The sequence below is a fragment of the Natator depressus genome, chromosome 14 (assembly GCF_965152275.1).
Source record: "Natator depressus isolate rNatDep1 chromosome 14, rNatDep2.hap1, whole genome shotgun sequence".
In the NCBI taxonomy this organism is placed as follows: domain Eukaryota; kingdom Metazoa; phylum Chordata; order Testudines; family Cheloniidae; genus Natator; species Natator depressus.
In genome coordinates, this window is record NC_134247.1 from 39,970,945 (window position 1) to 39,997,507 (window position 26,563).

General features: G+C 50.5%; 2 protein-coding genes across 3 annotated transcripts in view; both read left to right on the top strand.

Moving 5' to 3' along the window:
- LOC141998456 (butyrophilin subfamily 1 member A1-like) overlaps window positions 1-26,563 on the top strand; it is a 321,911-nt gene that overhangs the window by 58,563 nt on the left and 236,785 nt on the right. The window lies entirely within an intron of this gene.
- LOC141998499 (E3 ubiquitin-protein ligase TRIM39-like) overlaps window positions 1-26,563 on the top strand; it is a 38,120-nt gene that overhangs the window by 4,563 nt on the left and 6,994 nt on the right. The window contains exons 4-6 of one of the 2 annotated variants that reach the window (XM_074971364.1): window positions 210-230; window positions 26,189-26,209; window positions 26,314-26,340. In XM_074971364.1, the coding sequence (XP_074827465.1) occupies window positions 210-230; window positions 26,189-26,209; window positions 26,314-26,340 (69 nt within the window). Of the gene's footprint in view, window positions 1-209; window positions 231-21,870; window positions 22,208-26,188; window positions 26,210-26,313; window positions 26,341-26,563 lie in introns of those variants that run through there. The other variant, XR_012641843.1, reaches the window with a different exon arrangement.

Consider the following 26,563-nt stretch of genomic DNA (forward strand, 5'->3'; position numbering starts at 1 on the left):
TAGGGAAAGGAGACAGCCATTTACTCAGCGTTTTACCTGCACTAGGCCTTGTGTCCCCAGTATAACGCTGGCAGTGGGGATAGCTAGAGGCAGAGCACCCCTGTGTGTGTTCTGCTTTCTACCAGTAGAATAATGACTCCTATGAGTTTGCAATACTTACAGATAAATCTTCTACCTTGTAACCCACCTCTCCTGTTGTTCACTTCCAGCGGCACATCGTGCAGAGAAAGGTGAGGTCACTTTGTTCATTGCAATGGGAGGGGAGGGGAATCTCAAACTTTGCAACAAGTTTCATAGACCCCCGAGGCAGGTATTGAGAGCTCTCACTATGAACTAAAAGTCAATATGGCTTGTGTGGTGCACAGAGAAGCTCTACCCCTCGTCCTTCACACTCAGGACACAGAATGAACAGACCCGAACCCCACTCCCTGAGCTCCCAGGGGTTTATTGCTCCCACACAGCCAGGGGAGGGAGCAGGTTTGGCTCACTCTGCCCTCTGTGTAGCCAGCACTGTGCCCACGCTGTGAGCTGGCTGTAGTGGTTAACACCCCCGGTGTGACCTGCCAGGCAGAAGGTGGCCAGGGACATGGTGGCTGATGATGTCATCGTGCTGCTCGCTATGGTGTCACTCTGCCCATTTGCTCTCCTGTGCTATTGGCTGCGGGCTCCACCCCCCTCCCACCCAGTCCCGTCACCCCAATGATCGACTAATCTGCCCCCAGAGCTGAGCTGCATTAAACTATAATAGGAACTTCACCATAAACATGATGGAATGAAATCTCACCTCTCCCACTTTTCTCTCTCTAGAGAAGCTGCAATCTGAACTCAAGAGGGAGAAAGGTCAGTGTCTGGGCTCGTTACTTTAACTGAGGTAATGGTTATTCCCATAAATGTGACAGGGGAATGTCACCTCTCCCACTTTTCTCCCCCTAGAGCAGTGGTTTTCAACCTGTGGACCACAGACCCTGGCAATTCTTTAACAAAGGGTCACAAACTTTGCTGCTTACATAGGATCAGTGGTGCATCCAACTGGGCTCCTCAAACCCACTCCCCACCTTCAAGTGTGTCCCTCCCCCTCAACTCTGGCCATAACCCTACTGATTGTTGTGAAAAGCGAAAAACTGGAAAAACTGATTTCCAGTAAAAACAGGCTTTTCTGATTTTCACCCAAATCAGTAAAGTTCTGACCAGAGTGGGAAGGGAGGGGCCTGGCTGGAATACGGGGGTGAGGAGAAGAGGAGGCACACAGTGCGGCTGGGGGGGCTGACTGGAGTGTGCGAGGGGCCTGCTAACCCTAACTCTAGTTTGTACCGGTAGAAACAAGATTCCTATGAGTTTGCAATACTTTCAGATAAATCTTCTACCTTGTAACACCCCTACCCTCTTATTCACTTACAGTGGTGCATCTGCAGAGAAAGATGAGGTCCCTTTGTTCATTGCAATGGGAGGGGAGGGGAATCTCAGACTTTACAACAAGTTTCATAGACCCCTGGGGCAGGTATTGAGAGCTCTCACTGTGAACAGAAAGTCAGTTTGGTTTGTGTGCTGCACAGAGAAACTCTGCCCCTCGTCCCTCACACTCAGGACATGGCATGAACAGACCCAAACCCCACTCCCTGAGCTCCCAGGGGTTTATTGCTCCCACACAGCCAGGGGAGGGAGCGGGTTTGGCTCACTCTGCCCTCTGTGTAGCCAGCACTGTGCCCATGCTGTGAGCTGGCTGTAGTCGTTAACACCCCGGGTGTGACCTGCCAGGCAGAAGGTGGCCAGGGACATGGTGGCTGATGATGTCATGGTGCTGCTCGCTATGGTGTCACTCTGCCCATTTGCTCTCCTGTGCTGATTGGCTGCGGGCTCCACCCCCCTCCCACCCAGTCCCGTCACCCCAATGATCGACTAATCTGCCCCCAGAGCTGAGCTGCATTAAACAATAATAGGAACTTCACCATAAACATGACGGAATGAAATCTCACCTCTCCCTCTTTTCTCCCCCTTAGAGAGGCTGCGATCTGAACTGGAGAGCAAGAAAGGTCAGTGTCTGGGGCCAATAGGGTGGCATAAAGATTATATGAGAATGTTTCCCGAAAATGTGGCGGATCAGTAAAGTGGATATTACCGGACAGACGAGATGTTTGGAATGAAGCCAAAGGGAGGCTGCGACTTCGGCTTTGTCTGCACTACGCATCTTTTAGCGCCACACCCGTGCCACTACAGCCGTGCCACTGAGAGGCGCGCAGTGTAGCCGCTGTTTGTCGGAGGGCGAGAGCCCTGCCGCCGATACAATCTTCCACCCCAACAAAAAGAAGTAGCTCTGGTGGTAGACAAAGAGCTGCTCACGCCGATGCTTTTCGCTGGCAAAACTTTTGTCTTTTGCGTGTGTGTTTTTAACAACTCTGAACAACACGGGCTTTGTCATTCAGTTGCCAGTGTAGACAAAGCTTCATTGTAAAGATCGTCACAGGACGGGGATTCCCTCCATTGTCCCTGGGGACCTGGCTGTGCCTGGAGGCCCAAGGGAAGTGATGGCTCAGGCTGCAGCTATGCCTGAAGTGGGGACACTGCAGAGCAACGGGGAGACGGGTGGGAAATGAGCAGAACCCCCCATTTCAGCAGGGGTTGTGGTGGGAAGGTATTTGCACAGAGACGATTCCGATGGGGTGGGAGGGGGTACACGTGTGTGATGTAGAAAGTACAAAACACACGAGGGATGGAACAATGACAAATAACGTGCTAGTGTTTGATTGGGTGATGGGGAATGTCTCCGAATTGTCACCAGAGCCCAAGCAGTGAACTCAGGGCTGCTCGCACTGACCCAGACGGGCTCTGAAGGGGAAGGGGCCAATTGTCCTAAAACCCCATGGAAGTTACCGACACAGCAGCCTGAGCCCAGGCCCTGAGTAGCCCTAGACTGTCCAGGCCAGGATCATTGTTGGGGACTGTTTGACATGTCCAGTGTTTAACAGAATCCCTCACATGGGGTCCCTCATACCCACCCGCCATCTTCAAATGCCTCCCTCCCCATCAACTCTGCCCATAACCCTATTGATTGTTGTGAAAAGCAGAAAACTGGAAAAACTGATTTCCAATAAAATCAGGCTTTTCTGATTTTCATCCAAATCAACAGAGTTCTGACCAGAGTGGAGATGGGAGGGACCTGGCTGGAATATGGGGGTGAGGAGAAGAGGAGGCAAGAAGTGCAGCTGGGGTGGGGGGGGTGACTGGAGTGCGGGGCCTGGCTGGAATATGGGGGTGAGGAGAAGAGGAGGCAAGAAGTGCAGCTGGGCGGGGGGGGGGTGGGGAGTGGAGCGCTGTGAAGACCTGCTAACCCTAACTCTAACCTCACCCTCACCTTGAACCCTAACCCTCAGCTCACTGCCTCACCCTGTATCCTGAGGGATCAAACGGGGATTTTCATGGAAATCAGGTTTTTACAGTTCTCCAGTTTTCACCAAAATCCGGAGGGTTCTGCCCATTGATAGCTAGAACATGCCCTGAAACACTGCGTGGGACGTGGTTATCAAAAGTTATCCTGTTCCAGACAGATAGAAACACCATCGAGTTCAGTGTGGGGCCTCAGCCAACAGGGAAAGGGGAGAGCCATTTACTCAGCATTTTACCTGCACGAGGCCTTGTGTCCCCAGTATAATGCTGGCAGTGGGAATAGCTAGAGGCAGAGCACCCCTGTGTGTGTTCTGCTTTCTACCAGTGGAAAAATGTCCACTATGAGTTTGCAATACTTACAGATAAATCTTCTACCTTGTAACCCACCTCTCCTGTTGTTCACTTCCAGCGGTGCATCGTGCAGAGAAAGGTGAGGTCCCTTTGTTCATTGCAATGGGAGGGTAGAGGGAATCTCAGAATTTACAACAAGTTTCACAGACCCCTGGGGCAGGTATGGAGAGCTCTCACTGTGAACAGAAAGTCAGTTTGGTTTGTGCAGTGCACAGAGAAACTCTGCCCCTCGTCCCTCACACTCAGGACACAGAATGAACAGACCCAAAGCCCACTCCCTGAGCTCCCAGGGGTTTATTGCTCCCACACAGCCAGGGGAGGGAGCGGGTTTGGCTCACTCTGCCCTCTGTGTAGCCAGCACTGTGCCCATGCTGTGAGCTGGCTGTAGTGGTTAACACCCCGGGTGTGACCTGCCAGGCAGAAGGTGGCCAAGCACATGGTGGCTGATAATGTCATGGTGCTGCTCGCTATGGTGTCACTCTGCCCATTTGCTCTCCTGTGCTATTGGCTGCGGGCTCCACCCCCCTCCCACCCGGTCCCATCACCCCAATGATCGACTAATCTGCCCCCAGAGCTGAGCTGCATTAAACAATAATAGGAACTTCACCATAAACATGACGGAATGAAATCTCACCTCTCCCTCTTTTCTCCCCCTTAGAGAGGCTGCGATCTGAACTGGAGAGCAAGAAAGGTCGGTGTCTGGGGCCAATGGGGTGGCATAAAGATTATATGAGAATGTTTCCCGAAAATGTGGCGGATCAGTAAAGTGGATATTACCGGACAGACGAGATGTTTGGAATGAAGCCAAAGGGAGGCTGCGACTTCGGCTTTGTCTGCACTACGCACCTTTTAGCGCCACACCCGTGCCACTACAGCCGTGCCACTGAGAGGCGCGCAGTGTAGCCGCTGTTTGTCGGAGGGCGAGAGCCCTGCCGCCGATACAATCTTCCACTTCCAACAAAAAGAAGTAGCTCTGGTGGTAGACAAAGTGCTGCTCACGCCGATGCTTTTCGCTGGCAAAACTTTTGTCTTTTGCGTGTGTGTTTTTAACAACTCTGAACAACACGGGCTTTGTCATTCAGTTGCCAGTGTAGACAAAGCTTCATTGTAAAGATCGTCACAGGACGGGGATTCCCTCCATTGTCCCTGGGGACCTGGCTGTGCCTGGAGGCCCAAGGGAAGTGATGGCTCAGGCTGCAGCTATGCCTGAAGTGGGGACACTGCAGAGCAATGGGGAGACGGGTGGGAAATGAGCAGAACCCCCCATTTCAGCAGGGGTTGTGGTGGGAAGGTATTTGCACAGAGACGATTCCGATGGGGTGGGAGGGGGTACACGTGTGTGATGTAGAAAGTACAAAACACACGAGGGATGGAACAATGACAAATAACGTGCTAGTGTTTGATTGGGTGATGGGGAATGTCTCCGAATTGTCACCAGAGCCCAAGCAGTGAACTCAGGGCTGCTCGCGCTGACCCAGACGGGCTCTGAAGGGGAAGGGGCCAATTGTCCTAAAACCCCATGGAAGTTACCGACACAGCAGCCTGAGCCCAGGCCCTGAGTAGCCCTAGACTGTCCAGGCCAGGATCATTGTTGGGGACTGTTTGACATGTCCAGTGTTTAACAGAATCCCTCACATGGGGTCCCTCATACCCACCCGCCATCTTCAAATGCCTCCCTCCCCATCAACTCTGCCCATAACCCTATTGATTGTTGTGAAAAGCAGAAAACTGGAAAAACTGATTTCCAATAAAATCAGGCTTTTCTGATTTTCATCCAAATCAACAGAGTTCTGACCAGAGTGGAGATGGGAGGGACCTGGCTGGAATATGGGGGTGAGGAGAAGAGGAGGCAAGAAGTGCAGCTGGGGTGGGGGGGGTGACTGGAGTGCGGGGCCTGGCTGGAATATGGGGGTGAGGAGAAGAGGAGGCAAGAAGTGCAGCTGGGCGGGGGGGGGGTGGGGAGTGGAGCGCTGTGAAGACCTGCTAACCCTAACTCTAACCTCACCCTCACCTTGAACCCTAACCCTCAGCTCACTGCCTCACCCTGTATCCTGAGGGATCAAACGGGGATTTTCATGGAAATCAGGTTTTTACAGTTCTCCAGTTTTCACCAAAATCCGGAGGGTTCTGCCCATTGATAGCTAGAACATGCCCTGAAACACTGCGTGGGACGTGGTTATCAAAAGTTATCCTGTTCCAGACAGATAGAAACACCATCGAGTTCAGTGTGGGGCCTCAGCCAACAGGGAAAGGGGAGAGCCATTTACTCAGCATTTTACCTGCACGAGGCCTTGTGTCCCCAGTATAATGCTGGCAGTGGGAATAGCTAGAGGCAGAGCACCCCTGTGTGTGTTCTGCTTTCTACCAGTGGAAAAATGTCCACTATGAGTTTGCAATACTTACAGATAAATCTTCTACCTTGTAACCCACCTCTCCTGTTGTTCACTTCCAGCGGTGCATCGTGCAGAGAAAGGTGAGGTCCCTTTGTTCATTGCAATGGGAGGGTAGAGGGAATCTCAGAATTTACAACAAGTTTCACAGACCCCTGGGGCAGGTATGGAGAGCTCTCACTGTGAACAGAAAGTCAGTTTGGTTTGTGCAGTGCACAGAGAAACTCTGCCCCTCGTCCCTCACACTCAGGACACAGAATGAACAGACCCAAAGCCCACTCCCTGAGCTCCCAGGGGTTTATTGCTCCCACACAGCCAGGGGAGGGAGCGGGTTTGGCTCACTCTGCCCTCTGTGTAGCCAGCACTGTGCCCATGCTGTGAGCTGGCTGTAGTGGTTAACACCCCGGGTGTGACCTGCCAGGCAGAAGGTGGCCAAGCACATGGTGGCTGATAATGTCATGGTGCTGCTCGCTATGGTGTCACTCTGCCCATTTGCTCTCCTGTGCTATTGGCTGCGGGCTCCACCCCCCTCCCACCCGGTCCCATCACCCCAATGATCGACTAATCTGCCCCCAGAGCTGAGCTGCATTAAACAATAATAGGAACTTCACCATAAACATGACGGAATGAAATCTCACCTCTCCCTCTTTTCTCCCCCTTAGAGAGGCTGCGATCTGAACTGGAGAGCAAGAAAGGTCGGTGTCTGGGGCCAATGGGGTGGCATAAAGATTATATGAGAATGTTTCCCGAAAATGTGGCGGATCAGTAAAGTGGATATTACCGGACAGACGAGATGTTTGGAATGAAGCCAAAGGGAGGCTGCGACTTCGGCTTTGTCTGCACTACGCACCTTTTAGCGCCACACCCGTGCCACTACAGCCGTGCCACTGAGAGGCGCGCAGTGTAGCCGCTGTTTGTCGGAGGGCGAGAGCCCTGCCGCCGATACAATCTTCCACCCCAACAAAAAGAAGTAGCTCTGGTGGTAGACAAAGTGCTGCTCACGCCGATGCTTTTCGCTGGCAAAACTTTTGTCTTTTGCGTGTGTGTTTTTAACAACTCTGAACAACACGGGCTTTGTCATTCAGTTGCCAGTGTAGACAAAGCTTCATTGTAAAGATCGTCACAGGACGGGGATTCCCTCCATTGTCCCTGGGGACCTGGCTGTGCCTGGAGGCCCAAGGGAAGTGATGGCTCAGGCTGCAGCTATGCCTGAAGTGGGGACACTGCAGAGCAATGGGGAGACGGGTGGGAAATGAGCAGAACCCCCCATTTCAGCAGGGGTTGTGGTGGGAAGGTATTTGCACAGAGACGATTCCGATGGGGTGGGAGGGGGTACACGTGTGTGATGTAGAAAGTACAAAACACACGAGGGATGGAACAATGACAAATAACGTGCTAGTGTTTGATTGGGTGATGGGGAATGTCTCCGAATTGTCACCAGAGCCCAAGCAGTGAACTCAGGGCTGCTCGCGCTGACCCAGACGGGCTCTGAAGGGGAAGGGGCCAATTGTCCTAAAACCCCATGGAAGTTACCGACACAGCAGCCTGAGCCCAGGCCCTGAGTAGCCCTAGACTGTCCAGGCCAGGATCATTGTTGGGGACTGTTTGACATGTCCAGTGTTTAACAGAATCCCTCACATGGGGTCCCTCATACCCACCCGCCACCTTCAAATGCATCCCTCCCCATCAACTCTGCCCATAACCCTATTGATTGTTGTGAAAAGCAGAAAACTGGAATGTCAAGGTTCCTCCCCCACTCTGAACTCTAGGGTACAGATGTGGGGACCTGCATGAAAAACCTCCTAAGCTTATCTTTACCAGCTTAGGTCAAAACTTCCCCAAGGTACAAAATATTCCACCCTTTTGTCCTTGGATTGGCCGCTACCACCACCAAACAAATACTGGTTACTGGGGAAGAGCTGTTTGGACACGTCTTTCCCCCCCCAAAATACTTCCCAAAAACCTTGCACCCTACTTCCTGGACAAGGTTTGGTAAAAAGCCTCACCAATTTGCCGAGGTGACTACAGATCCAGACCCTTGGATCTTAAGAACAATGAACAATCCTCCCAACACTTGCACCCTCCCTTTCCTGGGAAATGTTGGATAAAAAGCCTCACCAATTTGCATAGGTGACCACAGACCCAAACCCCTGGATCTGAGAACAATGAAAAAGCATTCAGTTTTCTTACAAGAAGACTTTTAATAAAAATAGAAGTAATTAGAAACAAGAAATCCCCCCTGTAAAATCAGGATGGTAAATACCTTACAGGGTAATTAGATTCAAAACATAGAGAACCCCTCTAGGCAAAAACCTTAAGTTACAAAAAAGATACACAGACAGAAATAGTTATTCTATTCAGCACAATTCTTTTCTCAGCCATTTAAAGAAATCATAATCTAACACATACCTAGCTAGATTACTTACTAAAAGTTCTAAGGCTTCATTCCTGGTCTATCTCCGGCAAAGACAAAATGTAGACAGAAACACAAACCCTTTGTTTCTCTCCCTCCTCCCAGCTTTTGAAAGTATCTTGTCTCCTCATTGGTCATTTTGGTCAGGTGCCAGCGAGGTTACCTTTAGCTTCTTAACCCTTTACAGGTGAGAGGAGATTTCCTCTGGCCAGGAGGGATTTTAAAGGGGTTTACCCTTCCCTTTCTATTTATGACACGCCCCCCAAATCTCAGCTAGGGTGAAACACTGGCTGGGATTTCTTCCTGGAGCTCTAGGAAAACAGAGTTAATAAGACACATGCATCTCTAAATATACTACCAAGTACATAAAGACTAACAATATTTTCCACATCTCAAGGACGATTTTAACCAGTTGATTCTGGGAAACTTTCACGTGAGAGTGCATCAGCCACTTTGTTAGAAGCTCCTGAGATGTGTTGGATGTCGAAATCAAAATCTTGGAGAGCTAAACTCCACCGAAGAAGTTTTTTGTTAGTTTCTTTGACGGTGTGAAGCCACTTCAGTGCAGCATGGTCGGTTTGCAGGTGGAAACGCCGTCCCCAAACATATGGGCGTAGCTTTTCCAGAGCGTAGACAATGGCGTAACATTCTTTTTCAGTGATTGACCAGTTGCTTTCCCTCTCAGACAGTTTTTTGCTGAGAAACACTACAGGGTGGAATTCTTGATCAGGTCCTTTCTGCATTAAAACTGCTCCCACACCACGCTCGGACGCATCTGTGGTTACTAGGAACGGTTTGTCAAAGTCTGGGGCCCTTAGTACAGGGTCAGACATGAGTGTCGCTTTAAGCTTGTTAAAGGCCTTCTGACACTTTTCGGTCCACTGCACAGCATTTGGCTGTTTCTTTTTGGTTAGGTCTGTCAGTGGGGCGGCGATTTGGCTGTAGTGCGGTACAAATCGTCTGTAATAACCGGCCAAGCCTAAAAAGGATTGAACCTGTTTCTTTGACTTTGGGACAGGCCACTTTTGGATAGCATCCACTTTGGCCTGTAGGGGGCTGATAGTTCCTTGACCCACCTGGTGTCCAAGGTAAGTCACTCTGTTTAGGCCTATTTGACACTTCTTAGCCTTAACAGTTAGTCCTGCCTCCCTTATGCGCTCAAGGACTTTTTGTAGATGTTCCAGGTGGTCTGCCCAGGAATCCGAAAATATGGCCACATCGTCAAGGTAGGCGACTGCATATTCTCCTAATCCCGCTAGGAGACCATCTACAAGTCTTTGGAAGGTGGCGGGTGCATTTCGCAGCCCGAAAGGGAGTACATTAAATTCATACAGCCCGAGATGTGTGGTGAAGGCTGACCTTTCCTTGGCAGATTCATCTAGCGGTACCTGCCAGTACCCCTTGGTTAAGTCCAAGGTAGAGATGAACTGGGCCCGTCCCAGTTTCTCTAATAGTTCATCTGTGCGTGGCATTGGATAGTTGTCTGGGCGAGTTACAGCATTTAGCTTACAGTAGTCCACGCAAAAACGTATCTCCCCATCTGGTTTGGGAACTAGAACCACTGGAGATGCCCATGCACTTTCAGAGGGGTGGATTACACCCAACTGTAACATATCCTGGATCTCCCGTTCTATAGCAGTTTTAGCTTGAGGAGACACTCGGTAAGGTTGGACTCTAATTGGGCGAGCATTACCTGTGTCAATGGAGTGGTATGCCCGTTCAGTCAGTCCTGGGGTGGCTGAGAACGTTGGCGCGTAGCTAGTGCACAGCTCCTGGATCTGCTGTCGCTGCATACGCCCAAGGGTCATGGAGAGGTTCACCTCTTCCACACCACCAGCACATTTCCCTTCGTAGTAGACACCTTCAGGCCACTCAGCGTCGTCTCCTCCCTGGGCTGTAAACTGACAAACCTTTAATTCTCTGGATCGATTAGAAGAGCTGAGAGGCGGTGGGTTGCTCCGTGCCGCCGTCCAAGCTCTCTGGAGGCTTTCATCTGCTTCCTGTTCGGTCTGGAACTGTTCCCTTGATGCTGGAGACATCAGTTCCTCATTGGATTGTGGACCTAGGCTTGGTCCCTCTGGAAGCGATATAGGGGATGGAGCTGTTTCTGTTGACTGTGAACCGCTCTCCGCTGGTGCACTATGTTGGGGTTCAGGCTCCGGCTGAGCCTCTTGTGTCGGGTTATCGGCTGCTGCCAGTTCAGGGTCGGTGGGGCCCTCTGGTGTTGAGGTTGCAAGTACTGGATTCAGTGCTGACAATGGGTCTGGTGTTGGTTGTTCAGCTGGTTCCGGTTCTGGGACTGGTTCCGTCTGGGTCTCTGGGACTGGATCCACTACTGCTGTTGCAGACATTGGCCTGGGGTCCGGGTCCATCACCTTTGACCGGGTCCTGATAGAAGTTTCCGGAACAGAGCTAGGCCTCACGGCTTGTTTAGCCTGGCTGCGGGTGACCGTTCCCACCCTCTTGGCCTGCTTCACATGATTGGCCAAGTCTTCCCCCAACAGCATGGGGATGGGATAATCATCATAGACTGCAAAAGTCCACATTCCTGACCAGCCCTTGTACTGGACAGGCAACTTGGCTGTAGGCAAATCGAAAGAGTTGGACTTGAAGGGTTGAATCGTCACTTGGATCTCTGGGTTGATTAAATTGAGGTCCACTAAGGAAGCATGGATAGCTGACACTTGTGCTCCGGTGTCCCTCCACGCGGTGACCTTCTTCCCGCCCACACTCACAGTTTCCCTCCGCTCCAAGGGTATCTGGGAGGTATCTGGGCCTGTGGACCTCTGGTGCGATTCCGGTGCAATGAACTGTAATCTGTTGGGGTTCTTGGGGCAGTTGGCCTTTACATGCCCCAGCTCGTTACATTTAAAACATCGTCCAGCTGACGGGTCACTGGGGCGAGGAGGGTTGCTGGAGAACGGGGTGGTGGGACGATAAGGGGTCTGGAGGGTTCTTTGGGAGGTAGGTGGGGCTTTGGGCGGCCCCCGGTAATAGGGTGTGGTCTGGGGTTGTCCCTTCTGGTCTCCGCTCCAACTGCGACCAGTTTTCTTCTTCTCTGCCACCTCCACCCATCTGGCTCCAATCTCTCCTGCCTCGATTACAGTTTTGGGCTTCCCATCTAGGATGTATCTTTCTATTTCCTCAGGAACACCCTCTAAGAATTGTTCCATTTGCATTAGGAAGGGCAAATTTACTGGAGATTCAACACTTGCTCCGGATATCCAGGCATCCCAATGTTTCACAATGTGGTAGGCATGTCGGGTAAATGACACGTCTGGTTTCCACCTTAGGGCTCTGAACCTCCGACGAGACTGCTCGGGTGTTATCCCCATTCTGACTCTAGCCTTGGATTTAAACAGTTCATACTTGTTCATGTGTTCTTTAGGCATTTCAGCTGCCACCTCAGCTAAGGGTCCACTGAGCTGCGGCCTCAGCTCTACCATGTATTGGTCAGTAGAGATGTTGTACCCAAGGCAGGCCCTTTCGAAGTTTTCTAAGAAGGCCTCAGTATCATCACCTGCCTTGTAGGTGGGGAACTTTCTGGGATGGGGAGTGGTACCTGGAGAAGGATTGCTAGGGTTTGTTGGTATATTCTGCTGAGCCTTTACCTTCTCCATCTCCAGTGCATGCTTCCTCTCTTTTTCCTTCTCCTCCTCCACATGCTTCCTCTCTTTTTCCTTCTCCTCCTCCACATGCTTCCTCTCTTTTTCCTTCTCCTCCTCCACATGCTTCCTTGCCTCCATTTCCCTCCTGTGGGCAGCCTCCTGTACCTCCTTTTCCAGCTGCATGAGTTCTATCTGTCTTTCATGTTCCTTTTGTTTTTCCTCAGCCTGAAATCTGGCTAATTCCATCTTTTGTTGTGCTGTGGATTCTGTCATCCTAACCTCTCTGTTTTTAACTAACTTTACACCCGAGGCTTAGAAATAAACAAACAAAACTTGGCTGTAAAATTTTGCTGTGCTGGAATAGAATACCTATTCTCTGATAGTGATTGTCAGCCTACAGAAAAAGACAATTCCCTTGTCTCTGCTCTGGGCCCAAATCAAAGCAAAAACTTCCAACTACTTTGAAACCTGTTTACCCAGCCCAAAGAAAAAACAAGTTTCCTTTTTAAACTTGTGCTCCTTGTAAAAAATCAAAATCCAAAAAAAAACCCCTGCCACTTTTGTCTCCAGGCAAATGGGTAGAACACCCCTCCTTCTATTTACTTTTAGGGAAACAAAAACCTCTGGGTTGGAAGACTGTGAATTTCCCTGCAGGAGTTAAGTACCCTGCCTCCAGGCAAAGAAAACCTGCAATTCACAAAGATAATCCCCTTTTGTCTCTGCTTGGCCACAAAGCAGAGAAAAACAAGCTGCTTTCAGTTTCAGCAGCTTCTGGACTTCCTTTTTTTTTAAAATCTGTATTTCTAGTTCAAAAAAATCTCAACTGGATCTCAAAATGATTTCAGGTTAATCCCACCACTATGCCACCATGTCAAGGTTCCTCCCCCACTCTGAACTCTAGGGTACAGATGTGGGGACCTGCATGAAAAACCTCCTAAGCTTATCTTTACCAGCTTAGGTCAAAACTTCCCCAAGGTACAAAATATTCCACCCTTTTGTCCTTGGATTGGCCGCTACCACCACCAAACAAATACTGGTTACTGGGGAAGAGCTGTTTGGACACGTCTTTCCCCCCCCAAAATACTTCCCAAAAACCTTGCACCCTACTTCCTGGACAAGGTTTGGTAAAAAGCCTCACCAATTTGCCGAGGTGACTACAGATCCAGACCCTTGGATCTTAAGAACAATGAACAATCCTCCCAACACTTGCACCCTCCCTTTCCTGGGAAATGTTGGATAAAAAGCCTCACCAATTTGCATAGGTGACCACAGACCCAAACCCCTGGATCTGAGAACAATGAAAAAGCATTCAGTTTTCTTACAAGAAGACTTTTAATAAAAATAGAAGTAATTAGAAACAAGAAATCCCCCCTGTAAAATCAGGATGGTAAATACCTTACAGGGTAATTAGATTCAAAACATAGAGAACCCCTCTAGGCAAAAACCTTAAGTTACAAAAAAGATACACAGACAGAAATAGTTATTCTATTCAGCACAATTCTTTTCTCAGCCATTTAAAGAAATCATAATCTAACACATACCTAGCTAGATTACTTACTAAAAGTTCTAAGGCTTCATTCCTGGTCTATCTCCGGCAAAGACAAAATGTAGACAGAAACACAAACCCTTTGTTTCTCTCCCTCCTCCCAGCTTTTGAAAGTATCTTGTCTCCTCATTGGTCATTTTGGTCAGGTGCCAGCGAGGTTACCTTTAGCTTCTTAACCCTTTACAGGTGAGAGGAGATTTCCTCTGGCCAGGAGGGATTTTAAAGGGGTTTACCCTTCCCTTTCTATTTATGACAACATGGGGTCCCTCATACCCACCCGCCACCTTCAAATGCATCCCTCCCCATCAACTCTGCCCATAACCCTATTGATTGTTGTGAAAAGCAGAAAACTGGAAAAACTGATTTCCAATAAAATCAGGCTTTTCTGATTTTCATCCAAATCAACAGAGTTCTGACCAGAGTGGAGATGGGAGGGACCTGGCTGGAATATGGGGGTGAGGAGAAGAGGAGGCAAGAAGTGCAGCTGGGGTGGGGGGGGTGACTGGAGTGCGGGGCCTGGCTGGAATATGGGGGTGAGGAGAAGAGGAGGCAAGAAGTGCAGCTGGGCGGGGGGGGGGTGGGGAGTGGAGCGCTGTGAAGACCTGCTAACCCTAACTCTAACCTCACCCTCACCTTGAACCCTAACCCTCAGCTCACTGCCTCACCCTGTATCCTGAGGGATCAAACGGGGATTTTCATGGAAATCAGGTTTTTACAGTTCTCCAGTTTTCACCAAAATCCGGAGGGTTCTGCCCATTGATAGCTAGAACATGCCCTGAAACACTGCGTGGGACGTGGTTATCAAAAGTTATCCTGTTCCAGACAGATAGAAACACCATCGAGTTCAGTGTGGGGCCTCAGCCAACAGGGAAAGGGGAGAGCCATTTACTCAGCATTTTACCTGCACGAGGCCTTGTGTCCCCAGTATAATGCTGGCAGTGGGAATAGCTAGAGGCAGAGCACCCCTGTGTGTGTTCTGCTTTCTACCAGTGGAAAAATGTCCACTATGAGTTTGCAATACTTACAGATAAATCTTCTACCTTGTAACCCACCTCTCCTGTTGTTCACTTCCAGCGGTGCATCGTGCAGAGAAAGGTGAGGTCCCTTTGTTCATTGCAATGGGAGGGTAGAGGGAATCTCAGAATTTACAACAAGTTTCACAGACCCCTGGGGCAGGTATGGAGAGCTCTCACTGTGAACAGAAAGTCAGTTTGGTTTGTGCAGTGCACAGAGAAACTCTGCCCCTCATCCCTCACACTCAGAACACAGAATGAACAAACCCAAAGCCCACTCCCTGAGCTCCCAGGGGTTTATTGCTCCCACACAGCCAGGGGAGGGAGCGGGTTTGGCTCACTCTGCCCTCTGTGTAGCCAGCACTGTGCCCATGCTGTGAGCTGGCTGTAGTGGTTAACACCCCGGGTGTGACCTGCCAGGCAGAAGGTGGCCAAGCACATGGTGGCTGATAATGTCATGGTGCTGCTCGCTATGGTGTCACTCTGCCCATTTGCTCTCCTGTGCTATTGGCTGCGGGCTCCACCCCCCTCCCACCCGGTCCCGTCACCCCAATGATCGACTAATCTGCCCCCAGAGCTGAGCTGCATTAAACAATAATAGGAACTTCACCATAAACATGATGGAATGAAATCTCACCTTTTACCCTTTTCTCTCTCTAGAGAGGCTGCAATCTGAACTGGAGAGCAAGAAAGGTCGGTGTCTGGGGCCAATGGGGTGGCATAAAGATTATATGAGAATGTTTCCCGAAAATGTGGCGGATCAGTAAAGTGGATATTACCGGACAGACGAGATGTTTGGAATGAAGCCAAAGGGAGGCTGCGACTTCGGCTTTGTCTGCACTACGCACCTTTTAGCGCCACACCCGTGCCACTACAGCCGTGCCACTGAGAGGCGCGCAGTGTAGCCGCTGTTTGTCGGAGGGCGAGAGCCCTGCCGCCGATACAATCTTCCACTTCCAACAAAAAGAAGTAGCTCTGGTGGTAGACAAAGTGCTGCTCACGCCGATGCTTTTCGCTGGCAAAACTTTTGTCTTTTGCGTGTGTGTTTTTAACAACTCTGAACAACACGGGCTTTGTCATTCAGTTGCCAGTGTAGACAAAGCTTCATTGTAAAGATCGTCACAGGACGGGGATTCCCTCCATTGTCCCTGGGGACCTGGCTGTGCCTGGAGGCCCAAGGGAAGTGATGGCTCAGGCTGCAGCTATGCCTGAAGTGGGGACACTGCAGAGCAATGGGGAGACGGGTGGGAAATGAGCAGAACCCCCCATTTCAGCAGGGGTTGTGGTGGGAAGGTATTTGCACAGAGACGATTCCGATGGGGTGGGAGGGGGTACACGTGTGTGATGTAGAAAGTACAAAACACACGAGGGATGGAACAATGACAAATAACGTGCTAGTGTTTGATTGGGTGATGGGGAATGTCTCCGAATTGTCACCAGAGCCCAAGCAGTGAACTCAGGGCTGCTCGCACTGACCCAGACGGGCTCTGAAGGGGAAGGGGCCAATTGTCCTAAAACCCCATGGAAGTTACCGACACAGCAGCCTGAGCCCAGGCCCTGAGTAGCCCTAGACTGTCCAGGCCAGGATCATTGTTGGGGACTGTTTGACATGTCCAGTGTTTAACAGAATCCCTCACATGGGGTCCCTCATACCCACCCGCCATCTTCAAATGCCTCCCTCCCCATCAACTCTGCCCATAACCCTATTGATTGTTGTGAAAAGCAGAAAACTGGAAAAACTGATTTCCAATAAAATCAGGCTTTTCTGATTTTCATCCAAATCAACAGAGTTCTGACCAGAGTGGAGATGGGAGGGACCTGGCTGGAATATGGGGGTGAGGAGAAGAGGAGGCAAGAAGTGCAGCTGGGGTGGGGGGGGTGACTGGAGTGCGGGGCCTGGCTGGAATATGGGGGTGAGGAGAAGAGGAGGCAAGAAGTGCAGCTGGGCGGGGGGGGGGTGGGGAGTGGAGCGCTGTGAAGACCTGCTAACCCTAACTCTAACCTCACCCTCACCTTGAACCCTAACCCTCAGCTCACTGCCTCACCCTGTATCCTGAGGGATCAAACGGGGATTTTCATGGAAATCAGGTTTTTACAGTTCTCCAGTTTTCACCAAAATCCGGAGGGTTCTGCCCATTGATAGCTAGAACATGCCCTGAAACACTGCGTGGGACGTGGTTATCAAAAGTTATCCTGTTCCAGACAGATAGAAACACCATCGAGTTCAGTGTGGGGCCTCAGCCAACAGGGAAAGGGGAGAGCCATTTACTCAGCATTTTACCTGCACGAGGCCTTGTGTCCCCAGTATAATGCTGGCAGTGGGAATAGCTAGAGGCAGAGCACCCCTGTGTGTGTTCTGCTTTCTACCAGTGGAAAAATGTCCACTATGAGTTTGCAATACTTACAGATAAATCTTCTACCTTGTAACCCACCTCTCCTGTTGTTCACTTCCAGCGGTGCATCGTGCAGAGAAAGGTGAGGTCCCTTTGTTCATTGCAATGGGAGGGTAGAGGGAATCTCAGAATTTACAACAAGTTTCACAGACCCCTGGGGCAGGTATGGAGAGCTCTCACTGTGAACAGAAAGTCAGTTTGGTTTGTGCAGTGCACAGAGAAACTCTGCCCCTCGTCCCTCACACTCAGGACACAGAATGAACAGACCCAAAGCCCACTCCCTGAGCTCCCAGGGGTTTATTGCTCCCACACAGCCAGGGGAGGGAGCGGGTTTGGCTCACTCTGCCCTCTGTGTAGCCAGCACTGTGCCCATGCTGTGAGCTGGCTGTAGTGGTTAACACCCCGGGTGTGACCTGCCAGGCAGAAGGTGGCCAAGCACATGGTGGCTGATAATGTCATGGTGCTGCTCGCTATGGTGTCACTCTGCCCATTTGCTCTCCTGTGCTATTGGCTGCGGGCTCCACCCCCCTCCCACCCGGTCCCGTCACCCCAATGATCGACTAATCTGCCCCCAGAGCTGAGCTGCATTAAACAATAATAGGAACTTCACCATAAACATGACGGAATGAAATCTCACCTCTCCCTCTTTTCTCCCCCTTAGAGAGGCTGCGATCTGAACTGGAGAGCAAGAAAGGTCAGTGTCTGGGGCCAATGGGGTGGCATAAAGATTATATGAGAATGTTTCCCGAAAATGTGGCGGATCAGTAAAGTGGATATTACCGGACAGACGAGATGTTTGGAATGAAGCCAAAGGGAGGCTGCGACTTCGGCTTTGTCTGCACTACGCATCTTTTAGCGCCACACCCGTGCCACTACAGCCGTGCCACTGAGAGGCGCGCAGTGTAGCCGCTGTTTGTCGGAGGGCGAGAGCCCTGCCGCCGATACAATCTTCCACCCCAACAAAAAGAAGTAGCTCTGGTGGTAGACAAAGAGCTGCTCACGCCGATGCTTTTCGCTGGCAAAACTTTTGTCTTTTGCGTGTGTGTTTTTAACAACTCTGAACAACACGGGCTTTGTCATTCAGTTGCCAGTGTAGACAAAGCTTCATTGTAAAGATCGTCACAGGACGGGGATTCCCTCCATTGTCCCTGGGGACCTGGCTGTGCCTGGAGGCCCAAGGGAAGTGATGGCTCAGGCTGCAGCTATGCCTGAAGTGGGGACACTGCAGAGCAATGGGGAGACGGGTGGGAAATGAGCAGAACCCCCCATTTCAGCAGGGGTTGTGGTGGGAAGGTATTTGCACAGAGACGATTCCGATGGGGTGGGAGGGGGTACACGTGTGTGATGTAGAAAGTACAAAACACACGAGGGATGGAACAATGACAAATAACGTGCTAGTGTTTGATTGGGTGATGGGGAATGTCTCCGAATTGTCACCAGAGCCCAAGCAGTGAACTCAGGGCTGCTCGCGCTGACCCAGACGGGCTCTGAAGGGGAAGGGGCCAATTGTCCTAAAACCCCATGGAAGTTACCGACACAGCAGCCTGAGCCCAGGCCCTGAGTAGCCCTAGACTGTCCAGGCCAGGATCATTGTTGGGGACTGTTTGACATGTCCAGTGTTTAACAGAATCCCTCACATGGGGTCCCTCATACCCGCCCGCCACCTTCAAATGCATCCCTCCCCATCAACTCTGCCCATAACCCTATTGATTGTTGTGAAAAGCAGAAAACTGGAAAAACTGATTTCCAATAAAATCAGGCTTTTCTGATTTTCATCCAAATCAACAGAGTTCTGACCAGAGTGGAGATGGGAGGGACCTGGCTGGAATATGGGGGTGAGGAGAAGAGGAGGCAAGAAGTGCAGCTGGGGTGGGGGGGGTGACTGGAGTGCGGGGCCTGGCTGGAATATGGGGGTGAGGAGAAGAGGAGGCAAGAAGTGCAGCTGGGCGGGGGGGGGTGGGGAGTGGAGCGCTGTGAAGACCTGCTAACCCTAACTCTAACCTCACCCTCACCTTGAACCCTAACCCTCAGCTCACTGCCTCACCCTGTATCCTGAGGGATCAAACGGGGATTTTCATGGAAATCAGGTTTTTACAGTTCTCCAGTTTTCACCAAAATCCGGAGGGTTCTGCCCATTGATAGCTAGAACATGCCCTGAAACACTGCGTGGGACGTGGTTATCAAAAGTTATCCTGTTCCAGACAGATAGAAACACCATCGAGTTCAGTGTGGGGCCTCAGCCAACAGGGAAAGGGGAGAGCCATTTACTCAGCATTTTACCTGCACGAGGCCTTGTGTCCCCAGTGTAATGCTGGCAGTGGGAATAGCTAGAGGCAGAGCACCCCTGTGTGTGTTCTGCTTTCTACCAGTGGAAAAATGTCCACTATGAGTTTGCAATACTTACAGATAAATCTTCTACCTTGTAACCCACCTCTCCTGTTGTTCACTTCCAGCGGTGCATCGTGCAGAGAAAGGTGAGGTCCCTTTGTTCATTGCAATGGGAGGGTAGAGGGAATCTCAGAATTTACAACAAGTTTCACAGACCCCTGGGGCAGGTATGGAGAGCTCTCACTGTGAACAGAAAGTCAGTTTGGTTTGTGCAGTGCACAGAGAAACTCTGCCCCTCGTCCCTCACACTCAGGACACAGAATGAACAGACCCAAAGCCCACTCCCTGAGCTCCCAGGGGTTTATTGCTCCCACACAGCCAGGGGAGGGAGCGGGTTTGGCTCACTCTGCCCTCTGTGTAGCCAGCACTGTGCCCATGCTGTGAGCTGGCTGTAGTGGTTAACACCCCGGGTGTGACCTGCCAGGCAGAAGGTGGCCAAGCACATGGTGGCTGATAATGTCATAGTGCTGCTCGCTATGGTGTCACTCTGCCCATTTGCTCTCCTGTGCTATTGGCTGCGGGCTCCACCCCCCTCCCACCCGGTCCCGTCACCCCAATGATCGACTAATCTGCCCCCAGAGCTGAGCTGCATTAAACAATAATAGGAACTTCACCATAAACATGATGGAATGAAATCTCACCTTTTACCCTTTTCTCTCTCTAGAGAGGCTGCAATCTGAACTGGAGAGCAAGAAAGGTCGGTGTCTGGGGCCAATGGGGTGGCTAGAGGCAGAGCACCCCTGTGTGTGTTCTGCTTTCTACCAGTAGAATAATGACTCCTATGAGTTTGCAATACTTACAGATAAATCTTCTACCTTTTAACCCACCTCTCCTGTTCTTCACTTCCAGCGGCGCATCTTGCAGAGAAAGGTGAGGTCCCTTCATTCATTGCAATGGGAGGGGAGGGGGAATCTGAAAGAAGTTTCATAGACCCCTGGGGCAGGTATTGAGAGCTCTCACTATGAACTATAAGTCAGTTTCGTTTGTGCCCTGTGCAGAGAAGCTCTGCCCCTCGTCCCTCACACTCAGGACACAGAATGAACAGACCCAAACCCCACTCCCTGAGCTCCCAGGGGTTTATTGCTCCCACACAGCCAGGGGAGGGATCGGGTTTGGCTCACTCTGCCCTCTGTGTAGCCAGCACTGTGTCCATGCTGTGAGCTGGCTGTAGTCGTTAACACCCCGGGTGTGACCTGCCAGGCAGAAGGTGGCCAGGAACATGGTGGCTGATGATGTCATCGTGCTGCTCGCTACGGTGTCACTCTGCCCATTTGCTCTTCTGTGCTATTGGCTGCGGGCTCCACCCCCCTCCCACCCAGTACCGCCACCCCAATGATCGACTAATCTGCTCCCATGGAGAGTTCCCTCAAATCCCTCCTGACCCCCATCAGTGTTTGGCTTGTGCCCTGAAGCAGGAGGGGGTTTCTCTCCCTTCCAGAATGCTTGTGTCTTTGAAAATTATCACAACTCTGCATATTTGCATTTCTCTGTCAGTGCCTGGGCCTTTCTGAATCCTTTGTCCATTTGGGGTTTTTCTTTGCTTGTCTGTTTTAACTCTACTCAGTGTAAAACTGCGTGTTCTCATTAGCCATATAAATGTTTTTTCATTTTTTTTTCTGTTAAAACTCTTGTCCTCAATGCTATCTTGTGGGGAGGAGGTTCATAGGCTAATTATGCATCATGTAAACAATAATATTTCCTCTTATAGTTTGAAATTTGCTACCTTTCAATTTAGTTGAGTATCCTCTTGTTCTTGTACAGTAACTCCTTGCTAACATTATAGTTATGTTCCTGAAAAATGTGACTTTAAGCGAAATGATGTTAAGCGAATCCAATTTCCCCATAAGAATTAATGTAAATAGGGGGGGTTAGGTTCCAGGGAAATTTTTTTCACCAGACAAAAAACTGTATATTATATAGATATACACACAGTATACTTTTTAAACAAACAATTTAACACTGTTCACAGCTATGATGATTGTGAAGCTTGGTTGAGGTGGTGCAGTTAGAGGGTGGAAGAGGGTGGGATATTTCCCAGGGAATGCCTTACTGCTAAATGATGAACTAGCACTGGGCTGAGCCCTCAAGGGTTAACACATTGCTGTTAATGTCGCCTCTCACACAAGGCAGCAAGAACACGAGGGAGGGGAGGCAGCATAGCAGACAGAGACAGACACACACCTTGTGTGTGGGAGAGAGAGATGCACACTGCCCCTTTAAGTATGCTGATCCACTCTTAAGTGCATTGTCTTTTTAAGTGGATCAGGAAGTTGACACAGCAGCTGCTGCCCCAAGCTCGCTCTCTCTCTCCCCCCCCCCCCCCCCCCCGCGCTCTATATGGAGAAGGCATAAGCAAGCTGCAGGGGGGAGGGGGACACCCTGACATTAGCCCCCACCTTCCCCCCCTGCACAGCAAGCAGGAGTCTCTGGGAGCAGCTCCAAGGCAGAGGGCAGGAGCAGCACATGGCAGTGGGGAGAGCTGCACAGGGAACTTAGGGGAGCTGATAGGGGGGCTGCCGGTCCACCCTGGTTACAAGCCCCCACCAGCTAGCTGCAATGGGCTGCTCTTCCTGCAAGCAGTGGACAAAGCAGGTGGCTGCCAGACGTTAGAAGGGAGCATTGTACAACTTTAAATGAGCATGAGCATGTTCCCTAATTGATCAGCAACCTACCAATGTTAACCAGGACAACCTGAAGTGGGGAGTTACTGTATTAGGAGCGAAGGTAGGTCTGAGAACCTAATTTCTCTCTCACTCACCGTTTCTTATCTAAACTAAAATGTCCCATCTCTTTCAAACACGTTTTTATATGGCTTTGCCTTCAGGGCTAATCATTATTATTGCTCCTCTCTGTAATATTCTTTCTGAAATAGGGTGATCAGTACAGATAAGGATGTATATAAGTATGATTTTCTGTCCTGTTCTTTGTGCATCCTGACACTTCATTCTTTAAATACCACTGCACACTGAGCAGAGTTCTTCACAGAGGTGTCCACAGTGATGCCCAGGTCTTTTTCCTGAGTATTTTAAAGCCAATAACCTGCATGCATAGGTCTAATTATCCTTGTAATGTGCGTAACCTTCCACTGATCAACACTGAAATTCATCAGCCATCATGTTATCCAAGCTTGGTCCCTCTGAAATAACTCAGACTTCTTTGGTAACCTAAGTAATAGTTTGTCATCTGCAAATTTTGCCATTTTAGGGCTTATCCTTTGTTCCAAGTAACTGATAAATAGACCAGGGGTTCTCAAACTTCATTGCACTGCAACACCCTTCTAATAACAATAACAATTACTACATGACCCCAGGAGGGGGGACCAAAGCCTGAGCCCGCCCGAGCCAGGTGAGAGGGCCAGGGCCAAAGTTGAAGCCCAAGGGCTTCCGTCCCAGACAGGGGCCTGTAATCCGAGCCCCAGTGCCCAGAGCTGAAGCCCTCGCTGGTGGGGCTCAGGCTTCGGCCCCAGGCCCCAGCAAGTTTAAGCCAGCCATGGTGACCCCATTAAAAAAGGGTCGCAACCCACTTTGAGGTCTTGACCCACAGTTTGAGAACCACTGAAATAGACTAAACACCAGTCCTAATACCTGACTGTGAGGCACCCCACTGCTAACCTTTTTCCATATGAAAATTGACCATTTATTCCTGCTCTTTGTTTTCTGTTGTTCCTAATCCAGGACAATACTTTACCTCTCACCCCATGATGACTTAGGCTCTGTCTGCACTACAGAGCTTATAACACCACAGCTGTACTGATGCAGCTGTGTCACTGTAAGATCTCTAGTGTAGTCACTCTATGCCGACGGGAGAGAGTTCTCCCATTGGCGTAATGATTCCCCTCCAGCGGGCGGTGGTAGCTTTGGAACACTTATGCCAGTGTAATTTATGTTGTTCAGGGGGTGGAATATTCACACCTCTGAGTGACATAAGTTTTGCAGACATAAGTGGTAGTGTAGACAGCCTTAGTTTCCTTCATAACCTTTTGTGAGGAACTTTTTCAAAGACTTTTTGAAAGTCCACATCAGTTATGCCATTAGGTTCTCCTTTGTGCCACAACGTACTGACAGACTCAGTGACATTTAATAGATTAGTGAGACACAAGCCTAGTCTGCTCTAGGAATTTATATTGGTATATCTACGTTTTTCAGGAGTGTGAATCCACCAAGCTAACCCCTGGTATAGACAGTGCTAGGTCAACAGAAGAATCAACCTAGCTACTGACTTTGGGGGAGGTGGATGACCTATGACGATGGGAGAATCCCTCCCCTCACTGTAGGTAGTGTCTCTGCTGAAGCCCCACAGCAGCCGTGGTGCAGCTGCACTGCTGTAGGGGTTTAAGTGTAGACAAACCCACAGTTTTCTTTTCCAGCTGTGCTAGTTGGACTTTTTGCTATCATTCTCATATAGCTGATTTAGAATTCTGTTTTAATTATTGTTTCAGCTAGTTTATTTGGTGTAAGCAGGGAAATGGTCCCCCTACTGTGGGGAACTTTTCTGACTTATACACTACCCCGGTGAAGTGGGCTCGTGAAAGGATTTGAGTCCTCACTCCCACTCCCTTTACCCAGAGGCCTGCCTGACCTAGAGGGCTCCCCTTCCACTCTCCTGAGTGGCAGAGTCCTTGTAACCCCAGCAAGGCTGGGCCCAGGATTCCTGAGGGGCTCAACCCCCAACCTTGGCGTGGTCACTTAGGGCAGGGGCTCAGGTGTCCCCATTCCGGGGTGCTCTCTCTGCACTGGTTACTTCCCTGACCCACTGATCCTGACATACAGTTCAAAGCAAATACAATTTATGAAACAGCCATCAATTTAAAAAAATAAGGAAACAATGGGAAGGTGAAAGGAAAACATGTCACCCCGCTCTGGGGCACAGGGACATCACAATCAGCATCTCTGGAATGTCAGGGAAGTTCAGTCTGTTCCTCACAAGTCCCAGGCCCCTTCTCAGGCCCTGGCTGTGTTGCAGGGATGCTGCGGGTCAGACACTTGCTCTGGTGGTGGCCACACACTCTTAGGCTCTAGGTGGCAGGACCCTTCTTCCCAGGATTGCTCCCGCCCCATAGGGGTTACGATCACCCTCCAAGTCTGGCCTGCAAGGCGTCTTGGCTGGGGGTGTCTACCTGCACTGGGCCCGCTGCCCAGGGTCCCCCTCACCCTCTCCAGCTGCTCATCACACCCGGCTCCGGACGGCTCCAGCCCCAGCCCCAGCCCCACCACTCTGCCTCAGCTCCAGCCCCAGCCCCACCACTCTGCCTCAGCGCTGCTGCTGCTGCCCAGCCTCCAGCTCCCTGGGCTGCTTCTCTGGCCCCCCTGGCTCTGGTTGCTGCAGCTCTGCTCCCAGGACAGGTCTGCTCAGCAGGCTGCTTCTGTGACTCTACTCCCAGCGCTGACCTGCTGCCTCGGCTGCTTTTCTGGCCCCTCTGGATCTGGCCCAGCTCTGCTCCCCAGCTCAGCTTGGGACCCTGCTTTCTCCTTAGTTGGGCCCCACTCTGCCTGACCCAGGCAATTCCAGCTCACATGGAGGACGGGACCCACCCAGGCCTCCTGACTCCCTGATTAGCCTGCCCACCCTGTCAACCAGGCTGATCTGGAGCATTGGCCTCTCCCCATTGTTCCTGGGGACTGTCAGTCTCATGGTCCTGATTTCCCATCGACCCTTCCCCTTTCTTTTAGTACCAGGGAGCTAGCCACCCAAAAACCCCCACTGAGTGTTAGTAAGAGTCCCGTTACATAGGCACTGAGGTGAGGCTCACTGGGCTGTAATTCTCAAAACTATGCCTGCCAAATTTTTAAAGCTGGGTACAACATTCCCAACCCTCTGAATCTCCAGAATAGTAGCTGATTTTAATGAGAGATGCATATTATTGTTTGCAGCTCAGCCATATCGCTCTGACGTCATTTCAGAACTCTTGGGTGTTTGCCACCTGGCAGGGATCTACGCTGCTCTTGGTGGCTGCTGGCTCTTTAATTTATCAGTTGTTCCAATATCTCGTCTTCACACCTCAATCCCTGACATTCATTTCATGAACAGAGCAGCTCCAGGGCACGTCTCTCCCCAACACTCTCTGTAGTGAAAACTGATGCAAAGAAACCAGTCAGTCTCTCAGCATTGTCCCTACCCTTCCCAATTGCTCCTTCCCCCCTGTGGATCCAGGGAACCCATCGCTTCTTTCACAGGCTTCCTGATTCTGATGGACTGAAATAATTCCCTGGTATTTGTTTTATATCACTGGGCGTTCACTCTCCTAATTCCATTTTAGCCTCCTAATTCCCATCATGCACTTCACCCGATGTACTGTATGCTCCTTTCTACTGGCTTCACAGGGTTAATATTTTCCACTTGCTGAGGGGTCCCTGTTTGGCTCTAACAACCTCTTGCGCCTGGCTGGGTGGGGTTACAATATTTCTCCCCTTGCTAATTCCTTTGCTGCTCAGGAAGTGCCAGGCTCTGGTTGCTGACGTAGCCTCCAGGCTGAGTCTAAGGATTTTAACTTCCCTGCTTTAAAGTCTTTTTGACTCACTTCTCTTCTGCAACATAATGTGATATTAGGGTGACCAGACAGCAAGTGTGAGAAATCGGGATAGGGGATGGGGGGCTAATAGGCACCTGTATAAGACAAAGCCCCAAATATCGGGACTGTCCCTATAAAATCGGGACATCTGGTCACTTTATGTGGTATTGACTCATTTCTCTTTGTTTTATTTTTAGACAAACTCCAGGCTGAGCTCAGTAAGTTCCATTCCCCGCAGTATCACCCTTGTCTCACATTGTCTCCTGTTCAGCGTGTCGGTGATCAGGGGAGTTCTCACCCCTCTCTCTGTGTTTGGTTGCAGGATGGAGAAGCGCCCAGCTCTACGCAGGTACTGTACATAGCGCTGATATTTTATCCATGGTGAGACCCACCTGCCCCTGGGAGCTCTCTGCTCCTTTCCCTGCACAGAGCATTTTCCTAGCACATTCAATAGGCTAGAGAAAGCAATGTCACTGGGGGCAGACGGAAAGGGGCAGGCAACACCCCAGGTTTATTGCAGAGCAGGGACATGCCCCCTTTGGGAAAGGGCTGATTGGTGAGGGAATACTGCT